The sequence below is a fragment of the Rhinoraja longicauda genome, chromosome 43, assembly GCF_053455715.1.
Source record: "Rhinoraja longicauda isolate Sanriku21f chromosome 43, sRhiLon1.1, whole genome shotgun sequence".
Lineage (NCBI taxonomy): Eukaryota > Metazoa > Chordata > Chondrichthyes > Rajiformes > Arhynchobatidae > Rhinoraja > Rhinoraja longicauda.
Window position 1 is genome coordinate 1,675,758 of NC_135995.1, and position 16,869 is coordinate 1,692,626.

At 47.7% G+C, this 16,869-nt stretch overlaps 1 protein-coding gene across 1 annotated transcript in view; it reads left to right on the forward strand.

Annotated features, from left to right (window-relative positions):
- Positions 1–148: 148 nt before the first annotated feature.
- LOC144612139 (uncharacterized) overlaps positions 149–16,869 on the forward strand; it is a 41,176-nt gene continuing 24,455 nt past the window's right edge. The window contains exon 1 of the mRNA XM_078431699.1: positions 149–469. Coding sequence (XP_078287825.1) covers positions 149–469 — 321 coding nt within the window. The remainder of the gene's footprint in view (positions 470–16,869) is intronic.

Sequence of the window (16,869 nt, forward strand, 5' to 3'; positions counted from 1 at the left end):
TTGTTTTCAGTCAGTATCAATATTGGCACTTGCTGTATTTCCCTCTTTATGGTGATACTTTGTGTGGAGAAGTCTGGGGTGTCAGGGATGGGTCCATGGTTCCCACTCCGTGTGTGAATTGGGGACCAGGGACGGGTATCATTGCCGCATGTCCGACCCTCTCCAGACTGCATCTTCCGACTGGGATAGACTGCCCCCACTGGGATATTCTGACTGTGCTGTTGTGATGCAGTCTGGTTCTCGCACTGAGTTCATCAACATGGCGATTGATACAGCAGCCACTTTTATTGTTGCCGCAAGTCAGGAGAACCGTTCTGTGCCGTGGGCTCATTGCTCCGGTTACTTTGATCAAACTGCTGGTCCCTGCAGGTTTCACTTTATTCCTGTGAGATTTCTTGAAGCGGTGATCAGTAAAATGCTGACACTGGAGTTTGAACGTTTAATGTGTTGTTCGAAGTATAAGGAGAAGGTGAGTTTGTAAATTGAATCGTTGGTTGTGTTGGTTGATGTAATTTATTTAACGGAGGTTTGAGATCCGAAATGTGTTTTAATTTGTATCATTCTGCGTTGTATTTAAAATATTTCTGTGTGAGGCGATTGACCAGCACCCGCGTTGTCCCGGCTAAATCTGTTCATGTTATTCTCATGTTATTAAAGTAATTGTGTTGTAAATCAATGTGATTGGAGTATGTTTAATGGCGGTTGCACCAACTACCTGGGAGCTCCGTGCATCATGTTCCCTGTTGTTGCTGATGGGAAGTGCAGTGGCTCAGTGGACGCACGGCGCTGGTCACTGTGTAATCCCCTCCTGCCTCATCACCAAACCTTCCCAGCGCTCGGCTCTCCACCCCCACCGCTGCAGCGCCTGCACACATGCACCGTCCAGTATTTATGCTCTTTGTTCAGCCGGCCGGCTTCACCCTCTGCAGCGCTGCATCAATACACACGCGGCTCATGCAAGCTGTTTCCCCAGTCTGTGTCCGATGCGCTTGTGACGTGGTCCCTGCTCCTCCGGCCGCCGTGAGGTTCCCGCGGTGGGCGACGAGTGCGTGTGTGTGTGGGACCCTGGTGAGTGCGGGCGGGAGGGTGTGCGAGGGAAGCGTCAGGAAATGGAGGGGAGACACAAGGAACTGCAGATGCTGGATTACAAATAAAATACACAGCGCCGGAGTAACTCAGCGGGTCAGGCAGCATCTGTGGAGGACATGGAAAGGCGATGTTTCGGGTCGGGACCCGTCTTCCGACTCTAATGGAGGGGATTGGATTCAGCTGCCGTCAAGCTGACAAAGGTCATAAGTGATAGGAGCAGAATTAGGCCATTCAGCCCACGGATGTGTGGAACAAGCTGCCAGAGGAGGTAGTTGAGGCAGGGACTATCCCAACATTTAAACAGTTTAGTCTTGCACTGATAGGAAACTTCACTGGAATTAAGTATTCTTTATTTTAGGCTTTAGAGATGGAGCGTGGAAACAGGCCCTTTGTCTCAACGAGTCCACGCTGACCAGCGATCACCATGTATCACCCCACACACAAGCACTATCCTACACCATGAGGGACAATTTACTGCAGCCAATTAACCTACAAACCTGCACGTTTTTGGAGTGTGGGAGGAAACCGGAGCACCCGGAGAAAACCCACGCGGTCACGGAGATAGCGTATAAACCCCGTACAGACAGCACCTGTAGTCAGGATCAAACCCGGGTCTCTTTTTTAAAATATATACAAAAGCTTTTATTCAGAAAACAAAACAAACATACAAAAGGGTAACACGATCAAAGGCTGCCGATATTGGCAGTTTACAAACAAACAAACATCAAACTAATACATTGCCAACTTTATCAATAATACACTCGACGTCCCGCGGCGACCAGCGTTCACGGAAGGCCTCCAGCGGCCCGTGGACACCACGTGTTCCCTCTCAGGGACACGCGGGCACGGACGTTGGCCCGGAAGAGGGGCAGGCAGCCGACCCCGGTGCGGCCGTCGACTACCCGCTGCCTGGACCCGCAAATGGCCATCTTGGCCAGGCCCAGGAGCAGACCGACAGGGAGACCCCACCGTCCCTCCCGACCCTCCCCCCCTCTGTACCGGGTGCCCAAAAATCAGGAGCACAGGACTAAAATGGAGCCAAAACTTGGGGAGCAGCCCCTATAGAGACTCGAACACGGGCTGCAACCTCTCACACTGTAAGTACAAATGGTACACGGTCTCTTCCTCACCGCAGAAGTAAACCGTGAGGCAGCAACTCTACCGCCGAGCCACCGTGCCGCTCTATTCCCACAGTACCGTGCTGCCCATGTTCATTACAAAACACAACAGGTCAGTTCTTCCCACAATAACAGTACAGGAGGAAAGGGGGAGTGAGTAACAGTACACAGAGAGGGGGATTGAGAGTAACAGGAGAAGGGGGAGTTCTGCAGTTGTACAGGGCCCTAGTGAGACCGCACCTGGAGTACTGTGTGCAGTTTTGGTCTCCAAATTTGAGGAAGGCCATTCTTGCTATTGAGGGCGTGCAGCGTAGGTTCACCAGGTTAATCCCCCGGAATGGCGGGACTGTCGTATGTTGAAAGACTAGGCTTGTATACTCTGGAATTTAGAAGGATGAGAGGGATCTTATTGAAACATATAAGATCGTTAAGGGATTAGTATGGCGAGTCTGGAGGCTTGTACTTTGTTAAAGAAGTTTATTGCGGCAGCAATATTCAATTACAAAGGAGAACAAACGAGATTACAGACAACCATTAACTCAAACTGTTCACATCGAAGTTCTCTTCCCACTGCCACCACCTGACCTTGCTGGCCAATCAGCGGGTTCGACTCTCAGGACCAATCCCTATGGTCGCACCACCATGTGACCTTGCTGGCCAATCCGAGGGTTCGACTCTCAGGACCAATCCCTATGGTCACTACAATAGACAGGAAGTTGTCATAAACAGGAAGTGCAGGTCAGAAAGGGAAACCTCATGGTGTAGACAGTGTGATTCATCTGCGTGTAATCTGCTGCCATCCTTCGTCACAGAGTTTGTTAGACGCAATGTCTGTAAGTAATTATGTTTAGTGACATCATCTTTATATGTTCCTATACTAAACGTATAATGTAACTAAACCCTATGTTATTTCTTTTTGTGCCTAAACGTTACAGTTTCACATTTGAATTCAGTAAAGTATCAAACGACAGCTCGTCTCTACTGGTCTTTATTGGGTCAATTGTTTAGCTTGCTAGATAGCCGGATAGGTATTCGGCGAGTCCAGTATAAAACCCCTCGCCTCGACTAAACCCCTCGCCTCGACTAAACCCCTCCTCGACTGTGAGATGTAAATGTGAGTGCTCACAATCACGATGCCAGAGACAAAGTCGTGGAAACAAGACAAGTTTATTCACGAGTCTGCAGAGCCGGGTGCCTCTCCAAACCGAGACACACCGAGACAAAGACAGTGCCTTCTCTTTATACAGTACAACTTCGTTGAATCTCCCTCCCTTTTGCTGAATCCCCCTCCCCTTCGGGCTCCTTCCAATCAGAGCGCTGAGGTGCACAATCTTCTGTACCGCCCCGGGTACCCCCCCAGATCATACATTGTATGTGCATGGCAATTGGCAGTTCCCCGATCAGGGGCGTATTTGCAATATTCATTTACCTCATTGAGCAAGCGCAGTAGTTATCCACATGACCCTTAGTTACCTTCATGACCCATTTCAACCCATCCCTGCTGCTTAGACACTCTCCTAAATTTACGGCCCTTTGTCCAGCCTGCCTCAATCCCTGTACCACATTATCAGTGCCCCAACGAACTCGGTGGTAGTTGAATCACCCTGTCCCTGACGGTTTAATAGCCCTGTCCCTGGTTGAGTGGTAGTTCAACCATACTGTCCCTGACGGTTTAATAGCCCTGTCCTTGATTGAGTGGTAGTTCAATCATCCTGTCCCTGACGGTTTAATAGCCCTGTCCTTTTTTTAACGCTGCTATGGACAGGCTTTGCACTACTGTTCATTTTTTTTTTTTTATTGTAATATATTCATCTTCATCTTTTTTTCATTGAAGTGACTATATTTTATATTGATTGTTGTTTGCTGTGCCTTTTTAATTTTAACTTAATTTAATGCACTTTATTCCTCGGGATTGTGGGAAACGGTATTTCGATTTTCTGTCTGTGTAAACTAACTGAAAATTGACAATAAAGTTGACTTTGACTTTGACTTGACCTTGGTTGAGTGGTAGTTCAATCATCCTGTCCCTGGCGGTTTAATAGCCCTGTCCCTGGTAGAGTGGTAGTTCAATCGTCCTGTCCCTGGCGGTTTAATAGCCCTGTCCCTGGTAGAGTGGTAGTTCAATCGTCCTGTCCCTGGTGGTTTAATCATCCTGTTTCTCACAATCCATCCTTTTTCTTTTGCTACGCATTCCCTGATTAAACCCCATTTTCAAACTCCTTTGTCTCCAATTGATGTAGCATTCTCCTAATTTCCTTACTCTGGGAATCCAGAACCTTCCCTGGCTGCATTATCATGATTCTCTGCACCTCCCCTCTTGTCCCCATTGGCACTGCTACAGCCTGCATCTGACTTATGCTCCTAGTTATGAGCTCCCTAAGACAAGGTACACAACAGGGAATAAAGATCAGCCCAGCCAGTGCACATAAGATCACCTGTGCCACCGTTCTCCACCATGACCCTCCCAGGAGGGAATCCCACCATCCAATGCCCATAATTGAGTTCCAGTTTTGCACTGGAACATGCGCCAATTTCCGGATTCCTTCGGATATGTCCATTACTGCCTGTCCGTTATTGTCAATATTCAGTCAACAATTAGAGAGGTTGAATTTCCCACATACCCCTCCTTCTTCGGCTAGGAGGTAGTCTAGGGCCAATCGATTTTGGTATATTGCTGTTCTCATCTGCGTTTGCTGCTTTGCCAACATCTCTAGTGCGGCAGCCGTTCGATTAGTGATCACCTCCAATACAGCCTGTAAGCGTATTATCCGGTTTAGCATGTACACCGGGGTACGATATCCCCAGGAACCATCCTGAGCCCTGGTGGCTGGCCCATAATATGAAATGATTCAGGCCGGAGGCCACTCATCATCCTCCCAGGTTCCTATCTCCAACTCTCTTTTTTCCCTTTGTAGGTTATCAAACACTGGAGTGCCCAGCATTCGTCCTCCCCGGCTGGCAATAAAAAGAATCCCGGCTGCACTAACCCAATGAAACACGCTCCACTCCATTTTCCCGGAAGTATTGAGTAGGCCTTATGTCCACAGATCCAGAGTAATCCCTCTGGAGCAGGTCCACTGACTGTGTCCCTCTCCCAGAGGTCCCGTAAAACTGGTAACCCCTGATATGGGTTGTTCCCTGTGCAGTTCCAGACTCGGCTTTCGTTGCCTGTTTTATCTCGGACTGGGGTAATGTTTGTACAATTTCCCCAGTCTTCTTTGGTCAGATACCATTTAGGTTCCTCAGGCCACCAGGTCCGTGTCTGGTTCACCCACAAGGTTAAGATGCATTGACAAGGACTAATGCCTACTTCTTCTCTCCCCTGAGTCTTTGGTCGAGCTATACATTCCGTCCCTATTGGAGCGTCAGTCAATAGCCATTCCTGGGGCCCCCGATCTCTCCCTTTCGTGATGTTCCACCCAAATAGGTCCCCCACTTCGACAGTTGATCCCCTCCAAGGCCATTGAGAACTCATAAGAGGTCCTCCACAAACCCAGCAGTCCTTGACATTTAGTGTCTGAGCAATCCTGGTAGCCAGGTCCACAAAGAGATTCCCTCCCAATTCAGGAATTTCTGTATCTCTTCGTACAAGGATACATGTACTTGAGGTCCCTTAGTTGGGGCTGGTGGGGCTGGTCGGGTTGTCCCTTTTGCTCGTAGCCAGTTTATTAGGATTTCCTTTTGCCTGTCTAGATGTTCCTTCCCCAACCGGGACCCCATCCCCCATTGTCCGGCTTTCCATAAGCAAAACCATCTCTCTCCTTTGGGGCAGATGCTACCTATCCTTGCCCCTGAGTATCCCAAATTCTGCACTAGGTAGTATTCTACCCCCCCCTCCTTACAGCTGGTCTTGGCCCTAAAGGTATAACATGCGTCAGGTGCATCGGAATAATAGGTAAAAGACCTTATGATTTGCCCGCCATACCTGATGGGGCGGTAACATTTATCACAGCTGTCCATGCATTTACTTACAGTGGCAACCATCATGAGCACCAGTGCCACGCACTGCATTGTAATCTTCCAGTTCAATCGTTCTTTCTCAAAGATCAGAGTCAGTGGTTTCCTCCCTTGCCTTACTGTCCAGTCCTCCTCAGCTGGAGGTTCCACTGGTCCCTTTATTCGCGCTGCGTGTGTCCACCCTTTCTCTTTCGTCCGCACTGCCGTCTCCGTGGTCAACAATACCAAATACGGACCAGTCCAACGGGGTTGCAACTTCTCCTTCCACGATTTCACAAGAACCCAGTCTCCCGCCTTCACAGAATGGATTGGAAAGTCGAGAGGGGGACTCTGTGCCAGCAGCCCCTTGGATATTAATTCTGTAATAGAACGAGATACTGCCAATAGATAGTTCCTTAAGAAAACATCACTTCCCTCTAAGGTGGGTATTCCTTCTATCTTTCCCAAATAAGGTAACCCAAACAACATTTTGTCGGGGGATACTGCTATATCCTTTCGTGGGGCGGTTCGAATTCTAAGCAAGGCTATCGGCAAGCACATAGTCCAAGGTAGTCTCCTCCATTAGTTTGGTAATTTGTGTCTTTAGGGTGCCATTCATCCTCTCCACCATTCCCGAACTCTGCGGGTGCCAGGGAGTATGCAACTTCCATTTTATCCCCAGGGCATCACAAATGAGCAAATGGGCTTTTGATGCGAAATGGGTTCCTCGATCTGAATCGAGAGATTCGATGATTCCATACCGCGGGATTATTTGTTCCAATAGAATTTTGGCTACCACCTGTGAAGTGGCATTTACTGTGGGAAATGCTTCCACCCAACGAGTAAAGTGATCCACTACCACTAGGAGGTATTTCCATTTCTGCACCCTAGGGAGTTCAGTAAAATCTACCTGTACTCTCTGGAATGGTCTGATGGCTAACTGTTGACCTCCTCCCGGTATTGCCCTCATCACTTTCTTATTTATCTTCTGACAGATGACACAGCTTGAGACTGCTTGTTTAGCCAGAGTATATATTCCCCTACAAGCATACGTACGTAAAAGGGTATCACATAATGCCTGAGCCCCCCAGTGTGACTGGGAATGTAATCTCCCCAATAATTCTCTGATAATCTCCTTATTTAGCAGTTGCTTCCCATCCGGCGTCCACCACCGTCCATCTTTTGCTATTTTTGCTCCCAACTCATTCATCCTACCTATCTCGAATTCGGAAAACACGGGTATCTTCTCCATCCCTTCCCTGAGAGGTATCAGAGACATCATCTTTACTGTCCCCTATAAAGCCGCCCATTTTGCCATTTCGTCCGCGGCTCTGTTTCCCCGGGCCTCTAGAGAATTTCCCTTCTGGTGTCCCGCCACATGTACTACTGCTATTTGCTCTGGCTTTGCTAATGATTCCAAGGTTTTTTCAATCAACTGTTCATGTGCTAACTCCTTTCCTCTCGCTGTTATCTTTCCCCTTTCCTTCCAAATCTTTCCAAAGGTATGCACCACCCCAAAAGCATATTTCGAATCATAGAAACATAGAAAATAGGTGCAGGAGTAGGCCATTCGGCCCTTGGAACCTGCACCGCCATTCAATATGATCATGGCTGATCATCCAACTCAGTATCCCGTACCTGCCTTCTCTCCATACCCCCCTGATCCCTTTAGCTACAAGGGCCACATCTAACTCCCTCTTAAATATAGCCAATGAACTGGCCTCAACTACCTTCTGTGGCAGAGAATTCCACAGATTCTCCACTCGCTGTGTGAAAAAAAACGTTCTCATCTCAGTCCTAAAAGACTTCCCCCTTATCAGTATATATGGTGCCTTCTTGGACTTCGAGTAACTCCAATGCCCGCATCAGGGCATAGAGCTCACAGGACTGGGCTGACCAGCTCCCAGGTAATCGTCCAGCCTCTATTTCACTTAATGTATTCCCGTCAATTATGGCGTATCCACTGTGTCTTTTCCCATCTATGCACCAAGATGACCCATCTATAAACCATCGACCTCCCTCAGCCAGAGGCTGCTCCCCCAGGTCCTCCCTACTCTTGGTCTCTAATTCTATTCTTTCGCTACAATCATGTTCTGGATTTTCTGTCTCTTTTTCTTTTTCTTCGGGCGGGTACAAAAACTGAGATGGGTTGAAGTTTTTGTCCGTAATTAGGGTCAAATCATCCTTTTCCATCAGGATAGCTTCATACTTTAATATCCTTGAGTCTGTCAACCACCTCTGAGACTTCTGTGCCAATATTGTTCTCACCGTATGTGGGGTGGAGACCACCAAAACCCCCCCAAAGGTCAATTTCCTGCTCTCCTCTACTAGGACCGCTGTGGCTGCCACTGCCTGTATACATTCAGGCCATCCTCGTGACACTGGGTCCAATATTTTTGATAAGAATGCCACAGGCTGCGGCTTCCCCCCCTCCTCTGAGTCAATACCCCGAGGGCTATCCCATCCTCCACATTTACAAACAGATGGTAGGGCTGGCCTATTGATGGCAGGGCTAAAACAGGAGTGGTTATCAAGCTATTCTTTAGCTGATGGAAATCCTGTTGTTCTTTCGGGTTCCATTCCACCTTATCTTTCTCATCTCCTAGCTTGTTATACAAGAACCGGACTTGTCTGGCATAGTCATCGATCCAGAGTCTACAGTACCCAATTAGCCCCAGAAATTTTCTGATTTCCTTTTTATTCCGAGGCATCGGCAAGCCTGTGATTCCTGTGATTCTTTCAGGATTTATTCTTCGCTTTCCCCCACTAATTAGGTGGCCCAGGTACTTCACCTCTTGTTCCACAAACTGGAGTTTATTCCTCGATACCCTTAGTCCCTTCTCTCCCAGGAAATTTAGTAATATTATAGTGGTATCCCGCACCTCCCCTTCTCCCTCTCCAGAGATCAGGAGGTCATCCACATACTGCAGGAGCTGGATCCGGGGGACACACGGGTATTCCTCTAACACCTGTTCCAAGATTTGACCGAACAGGTTTGGAGATTCAGTAAATCCCTGAGGAAGTACTTTCCAGCGATACTGTTGCTTTCTACCCGTTCCTGGGTTTTCCCATTCAAAAGCGAACAAGTCTCGGCTCCCCTCATCCAAGGGACAACTCCAGAATGCATCTTTTAGATCCACTACACTGAACCAATTGTGACTGGGGGGTATCCGTCCCATAATCGTGTTTGGGTTAGGGACCACCGGATACCTAGTCCGGACCACCTTATTTAGTTCTCGGAGGTCCTGTACCAGCTGGAATGTACCGTCTGTCTTTCGTACGGGTAAGATAGGGGTATTATAAGGGGACATGCAACTTTCCAATACTCCCTCCTTCAATAGATTTTCAATGATTGGCTGGAGATAGGGTATTGGCTGACTCGCACCACGTCATACCCTTCCCGGAGGGCTATCCGGAGGGGTGGTATCCTCAGCCCCCCTCTATTTCCTTCCCTAGACCAGACCTGATCATTGATCCTCTCTGTTCATCATCTTCTTTTAGTTTATATAATTGGACCACTATCCGCCCTTCCACAGGTGCCGTTCCTATTGCCAACTGGATCTGCAGATCCCGTCCCATTAAGTTTACTCCAGCCTGTGGAACTAGAATCAAATCTTCCACCGCCTCCCTATTTTCGTATTTGACTTTTACTCCTTCTATCTCCGGGGCCGCCATCACTTTCCCTCCTACTCCAGAAATCTGCACATGCCCTTTCCCGGTCGCCATCCCTTCAGGTATTCTGGTCACACTTGATCTTTCAGCCCCCGAATCTACCATAAACACTGTGTCTTCTCCTTGGGGTCCGAGTTTTAAATTTACTAGGGGTTCCCGTTTGTGTCCTGTTAACCCCAAGGAGGGGAACCCCTGACCCCCCTATTCCTCTTCCATCAGGGCATACGACTGAACCTCTCTCCTTAGTTTAGGGCACTCTCTTTTGGAATGTCCTTCCCCATTGCAGTGATAATACCTAGAAGGTCCTGTTCTCCATGCCCCATCGCGTCCTATATCTCTTCTCTCGCTTCCCATTCTTCCCCTTATTCCTCTTCCTCTTCCCCTATAGGTCTCTTTCCGTCTATCCCCTTCTCGGTCCTGCTCAACCACTTGCTTTACCGCCTGCATCATCATTTTGGCTTTCCCCTTCTGCCTTTCATATCATATCATATCATATATATACAGCGCGGAAACAGGCCTTTTCGGCCCACCAAGTCCGCGCCGCCCAGCGATCCCCGTACATTAACACTATCCTACACCCACTAGGGACAATTTTTTACATTTACCCAGCCAATTAACCTTCAAACCTCATCCCGCCGCACATATACTTTCTGTGCCTCTGTTAATAATAGATTTAATGGTTTCTCATTCCAATCCTCTATTTTTTCTAATTTCTTCCGGACATCGGGCAGGATTTGGTTACAAAATTCGCCCTCAAGAGTTGTTGCCCGGCGTCTGACTCCGGGTCAATCCCTGAATATTGCTGCATGTTCTTTCTTAACCTTCGTAGGAAGGTAGTGGGGGCCTCATCCTTTGCCTGCTGGTTCTCAAATGCTCGCTCAAAATTTTGTCCCTTAGGCACGGCCTCCCTTATTCCTTTTATTATTATTTCCCGGAGTTCTCTCATGCTTTTCCGACCCTCTTCGGACTGCTTGTCCCAATTGGGCGAGGCAATCAGGTACTTCACGTTCCCCGCAACAGCTGGATGATGCCCGGATCACTCCCAAATTTTAATTCCAGCCTGTCTAATCATTTATCTTTCTGCAGAGTCGAACAGATTTCCCATAATGGACATCAGTTCGTCCCAGGTATATATATTTGGGCCCAAAAACTGGTCGAGTTGCTCTGCTAACCCCAAGGGATCTTCCAGCAAACCCTTCATATCCTTTTTTTAATTCCTAACCTCCGTACTGGTCAGGGGAACGTTTACAAATCCGAATCCCCCTCCTTGTCCGCCCATGGGGACCTCCCTCAAGGGATATGCAGTTGAAGTTTCACCCTTCCTTTCCTCTATTCGACGGGATCTACGGAGTTCTAGGGAAGGCAGATTCTCTGCCGCTCCCTGTCCTCCTCCACCTGACGTCTCCCCTCCGTCTTCCCTTGGTTGTTCGGGTATAGACCCGGAAAGGGGAGGCGGTGGGACCATGTATGGTGGTGGCAAATGTTCCAAGGGATCCCATTTGGGAACATTTGGTTCTTGTTTACCTGCCAATTCTAGTAAACGTACCTGAGGAACCCAACAGCCTACATAACAACTTTCCTCCAGATTGGGGAGTTTTTGAATTGACAAACACGTTTAATGCCTGCCGTACCCAATCCTCATCGGAGCCCAGTCGTGGCCACCAGACTGAACTCCCTTTTATTGGTTCCTTTGGCCAATCAAAATAACAGAATTTAATCATAGTCTCCTTATTTTTACACCCTGTGCCTCCTTCTCCCCAGAGTTGTAACATTCGCCCTAACGGACTATCGGGCGGAATGGGGGGACCCTCTTCCCTTGGTCCCTTTTCCTTGGCACATTTTTTATCCCCTGGGTCATTATTCTTAACACAAGAATTACCCATCCTCCCTGTCCGACCTCTCCCTTCCGACAGAACCCAATCGCCCGAATAATATTTAATAGTCAATTTTCTTACCCGGGTCCTGTGCACAGAAATTTCTCGATTGATCCCTTCCTTTCTCCGGATTCCCTCTTGTTTCCACGAGTCTCTTGTCCGGATATCACTCGCTCAAACGGCTGATGGCAAGCAAGGAGATCAGGGACTGCTGAAATCAGCAGGGTGCACCTTCCCTTCCTTCCGCGCCTCCGCCAAGCGGCCAAAGTGGCGATCCCGGACGAGCCCCCAAGCTTGTGAGATGTAAACGTGAGTGCTCACAATCACAATCACTACTGGTCTTTATTGGGTCAATTGTTTAGCTTGCTAGATAGCCGTATAGGGACATTCGGCGAGTCCAGTATAAAACCCCTTGCCTCGAGTAAACCCCTCGCCTCGACTAAACCCCTCGCCTCGACTAAACCCCTCCTCGACTGTGAGATGTAAATGTGAGTGCTCACAATCACGATGCCAGAGACAAAGTCGTGGAAACAAGACAAGTTTATTCACGAGTCTGCAGAGCCGGGTGCCTCTCCAAACCGAGACACACCGAGACAAAGACAGTGCCTTCTCTTTATACAGTACAACTTCGTTGAATCTCCCTCCCTTTTGCTGAATCCCCCTCCCCTTCGGGCTCCTTCCAATCAGAGCGCTGAGGTGCACAATCTTCTGTACCGCCCCGGGTACCCCCCCCCAGATCATACATTGTATGTGCATGGCAATTGGCAGTTCCCCGATCAGGGGCGTATTTGCAATATTCATTTACCTCATTGAGCAAGCGCAGTAGTTATCCACATGACCCTTAGTTACCTTCATGACCCATTTCAACCCATCCCTGCTGCTTAGACACTCTCCTAAATTTACGGCCCTTTGCCCAGCCTGCCTCTATCCCTGTACCACATTATCAGTGCCCCAACGAACTCGGTGGTAGTTCAATCACCCTGTCCTTGACGGTTTAATTGCCCTGTCCCTGGTAGAGTGGTAGTTCAACCATCCTGTCCCTGATGGTTTAATAGCCCTGTCCTTGGTTGAGTGGTAGTTCAATCGTCCTGTCCCTGGCGGTTTAATAGCCCTGTCCCTGGTAGAGTGGTAGTTCAATCGTCCTGTCCCTGGTGGTTTAATCATCCTGTGTCTCACATCGACCAAGCCCCTCGCCTCGACCAAACCCCTCGCCTCGACCAAACCCCTCGCCTCGACCAAACCCCTCGCCTCGACCAAACCCCTCGCCTCGACCAAACCCCTCGCCTCGACCAAACCCCTCGCCTCGACCAAACCCCTCGCCTCGACCAAACCCCTCGCCTCGACCAAACCCCTCGCCTCGACCAAACCCCTCGCCTCGACCAAACCCCTCGCCTCGACTAAACCCCACACCTCGACTAAACCCAGCCTCAACTAAACGTCACCTCACACCCAATCCTAGCCTCCACTAAACTTTACCTCAACCAAAGATACTAGAGGAACAAGGTTGACCAATCGACCATAAAAACCGTAGTACGTCATGACGCCATTTTAGAGGGCAGAAACTTGCAGAAATCATTTTAAAAGAAAACCAACAAAAATCTGTGAATTGATAGATGAGATATATTCTGCATTTTAATGGTATCATCACACACACTGTTCCCCCACAACACTGATTACACTGCGAGAGGCAGAGCGAGCGGGGCGGGGGGGATAGCAGGAGCAGCAGCATTTTCCCCGTTCCCAGGCTCCCGAGAGGACATTTATCCGGCATCTTCTGCCCACTCTCCATGTCAAAGCTCCCTGGGATAAATAGCGGGAGAGAGGCGGCGATTAGGTGTGAGGTGGAGTTTAGTGGTGAGGTGGAGTTTAGTGGTGAGGTGGGAGGTTTAGTTGAGGTAAAGTTTAGTCTTGCTCAGTTTAGTGAGGTGAGATTCAGTGAGTTTTGCGCATTAATGAAATTTAGTTAATTGAGATTTAGTTGAGGTAAGGTTTAGACGAGGTGAGGTTTAGTTGAGGTAAATTTTAGTCGTGAGGTGGGAGGTTTAGTTGAGGTGAGGTGGGGTTTAGCCAAGGCGGTTTAGTGAGGTGATGTTTAGTGAGGTAAAGTTTAGTGGAGGTGAGGGTTTTGTTGAGGTGTGGGGTTGAGTCAATGTGAGGTTTGGGTTGAGGTGAGGTTTAGTTGAGGTAAAGTTTAGTCTTGTGCAGTTTAGTGAGATGAGATTCAGTGAGTTTTGAGGTTTAGTGAAATTTAGTTAATTGAGATTTAGTTGAGGCGAGGTTTAGACGAGGTGAGGTTTAGTTGAGGTGAGGTGGGGTTTAGCCAAGGCGGTTTAGTGAGGTAGGGTTTAGTGAGGTTTGAGTTAAAGTTTAGTCGAGGGAAAAGTTTAGTCGAGGTGAGGTTTAGTCGAGGCGAGGTTTAAGAGTGAGAAGAAGATTAGTCGTGAGGTGTGAGGTTTAGTGGAGGTGAGGGGTTTAGGTGTGAGGTGAAATATAGTAGAGGATTTAGTCGAGGTGTCGGGTTTAGCCGAGGTGGGGTGTTGCCGAGGTGAGATTTAGTCGAGGTGAGGTGTGAAGTGAGTGGCTGAGCTCAGGAAGGGAGACCGAGGAGACAAGACCATGTCTGGGATGCAGGGCTCAGAGGTGAGACTCCAGGGAGCTTTGACTTGGAGAGTGGGCAGAAGATGCCAGATAAATGTCCTCTCGGGAACGGGGAAAATGCTGCTCCATCACAGATCATCACCACCCCCAGGAATTGGTGTCAATGAGGAATGGATGAGCTCCATGGTCTCTGAGGTGGATCACTGACATTAATATTGATCTGGGAGGCCATTCAGACCATCTCCCTCATCCTTCTAGTTGTCTGTCTCCATCTGGCAACTTTCCCCAGCTGTGAGGAAAAAATATTAACCTGAAATATTCACTCCGTTTCTACCTCCACAGATGCTGCCTGGCTTGCTGATTATTATCTCGGGCAATTTTTTTTTTTTACAATAGTGTTTTTGCAGGAGCCGCTGTGTGCTTCTCCTGACTTCAGTGTGGGGGAAGTCCATGATTGTCACTGTCTTCATTGCCAGAAATGTAGACACTGATGTCTGTTGGCTGGAAGCTGCAATCTTGAATCTTGACAGGCAACATTTTGGGTCTGGACCTTTCAGGCAGATCATGCCAGACCTGCACTATAAATGCAGTTTCCTCTCTTACTGTGATATGGTTTATTACTTCTTGGAATCAATAATGTGTTGATCTTCCTGGAATGTAATTAACAGCTGATTTCTTTCAACCGTAGAAAAAAACTCACTATATTCTGAGTGAAGAAATATCGAATTTCTATCCTGAAGAAGTTACCCTTTAATTTTAAGTTGTGATTCTTTATCCTGGAATTGTCCTGTATTAAATTTTTTAAATTATATTTTCAAATCTGTTTTGGAATTAATATCTGATGATTACAGATTATGCACCAAAGTGAATCAGATACAATGTTTGTTTTTCCAGGATGCTGACAAGTTCAAAGACATTGCTGGTTATTTTTCCAAGGAAGAGTTTGAACAAATAAGTGACTGGGAGAAGCTCCGTTATAAGAACGTGAAGCGGAATTATGAAGCCATGCTTGCTGTTGGTTTGTACAAAATTTTGTCCACTTTTTTTTCCCTTTTTGCCCTTTTCTAATGATGCATGCTGACATGAATTTTTTTTCCCCACATGAAAACTAAATAGATCTGTGGTTTCTGAGACCAGGTCCTTGGTGAGATCCTTCCTTTTCACCATTTCACTCCACAGGTATACTTTGACAATATGTCTGAGGATATTGAACATTCCTGTTCTTTGATAACATAATTGCTGTTGGCTCTTCCTTGTGATCTTGGTCTCTGAAGTCATTGGCAGATTTTCCTTCAAGAAAGTGAGTTCACTTCAAGCATCCAGTCCAGACAGTGTTCATGGCTGAGTACGAAAAACCTGTGTCGAGTAACTACTTTGAGAATTCAGGAATATCTTCAACCTCTTGCATCTGTGGTCAAGGTTCCCACCTGATCCAACATTGGATCTATCGTTCCCATGTTTAAGAAGGCCACTGTGATCTACCTCACTGACTTCCATCTGGTAGCACTCAGATTCACGGTAATAAAGTGCCTACAGAGGTTGGCTAGGGTGCAAATCCACTCTTGCCTCACAAATGTTAAACAGAGCTCTAGGGGATAGTGGAATCAAGGGATATGGGGAGAAGGCGGGCACAGGTTACTGATTGTAGATGATCAGCCATGATCACAATGAATGGCGGTGCTGGCTCGAAGGGCCAAATGGCCTCCTCCTGCATCTATTTTCTATGTTCTATGACTTGGATCCACTTCAGTTTGTGAACTGTCAAAGCTGGTCAAAAGTAGATGCCATCTCACTAGCTCTGCACTCTGCTGTAGACCACCGAGAATACATGTCAGGCAGCTATTCATCAACTACGGCTTGGCATTCAACACTATCATCCCCTCCAAATTACCAGTACGGCCCAGTACCTGGTTCTCTGTGCCTTCCTTTGCAACTGGATGTGAGAGAGAGGGAAATTGGTTGAGTGGTGCTGCAACAATAACCTCTAGCTGAACTCTTAACAAACTTGTGCAGATGTACTGTAGAAAGTATCCTGACTGGTTGCATCATGGCCTGCTAAGGCAATCCAATGCAGAGGAATGCAAGAGGCTGCATGGTGTGGTGGACTCGACCCAGTCCATCACAGGCACACACCTCCCCACCATCAATAGCATCTACATGAGAACCCACCTCAAGAAGGCGGCATCGGTCATCAAGGTTCCCATTCATCCGGGCTGTTCTCTCATCTTGCTGCTACAATCAGGTAGGAGATACTGAAGTCTCACCACCAGGATCAGGATCTGCTACTTTCTGACAACTGTATTCTTGAAACCATATGTGCAATCCTAATGCAACCGTGATTCTTATTGCACAACCATAGACTTTTCATAACAACGTAATTTGACTGATGTCTTGTAGAGTTGCACAGTCTTCTCGCAGCAGTCTTACAGAATTTCTACATAATTAGTTCTATGTATATCCGTCTCTAAACCTGTTATGCTTCTGCAAAGTAGCCTTTCATTGTATCTACATCGTACATGCATACAACAATAAACTAGACATAATTTGGAAAAATTGGGATCAAACAAACCTGTGTCATCACT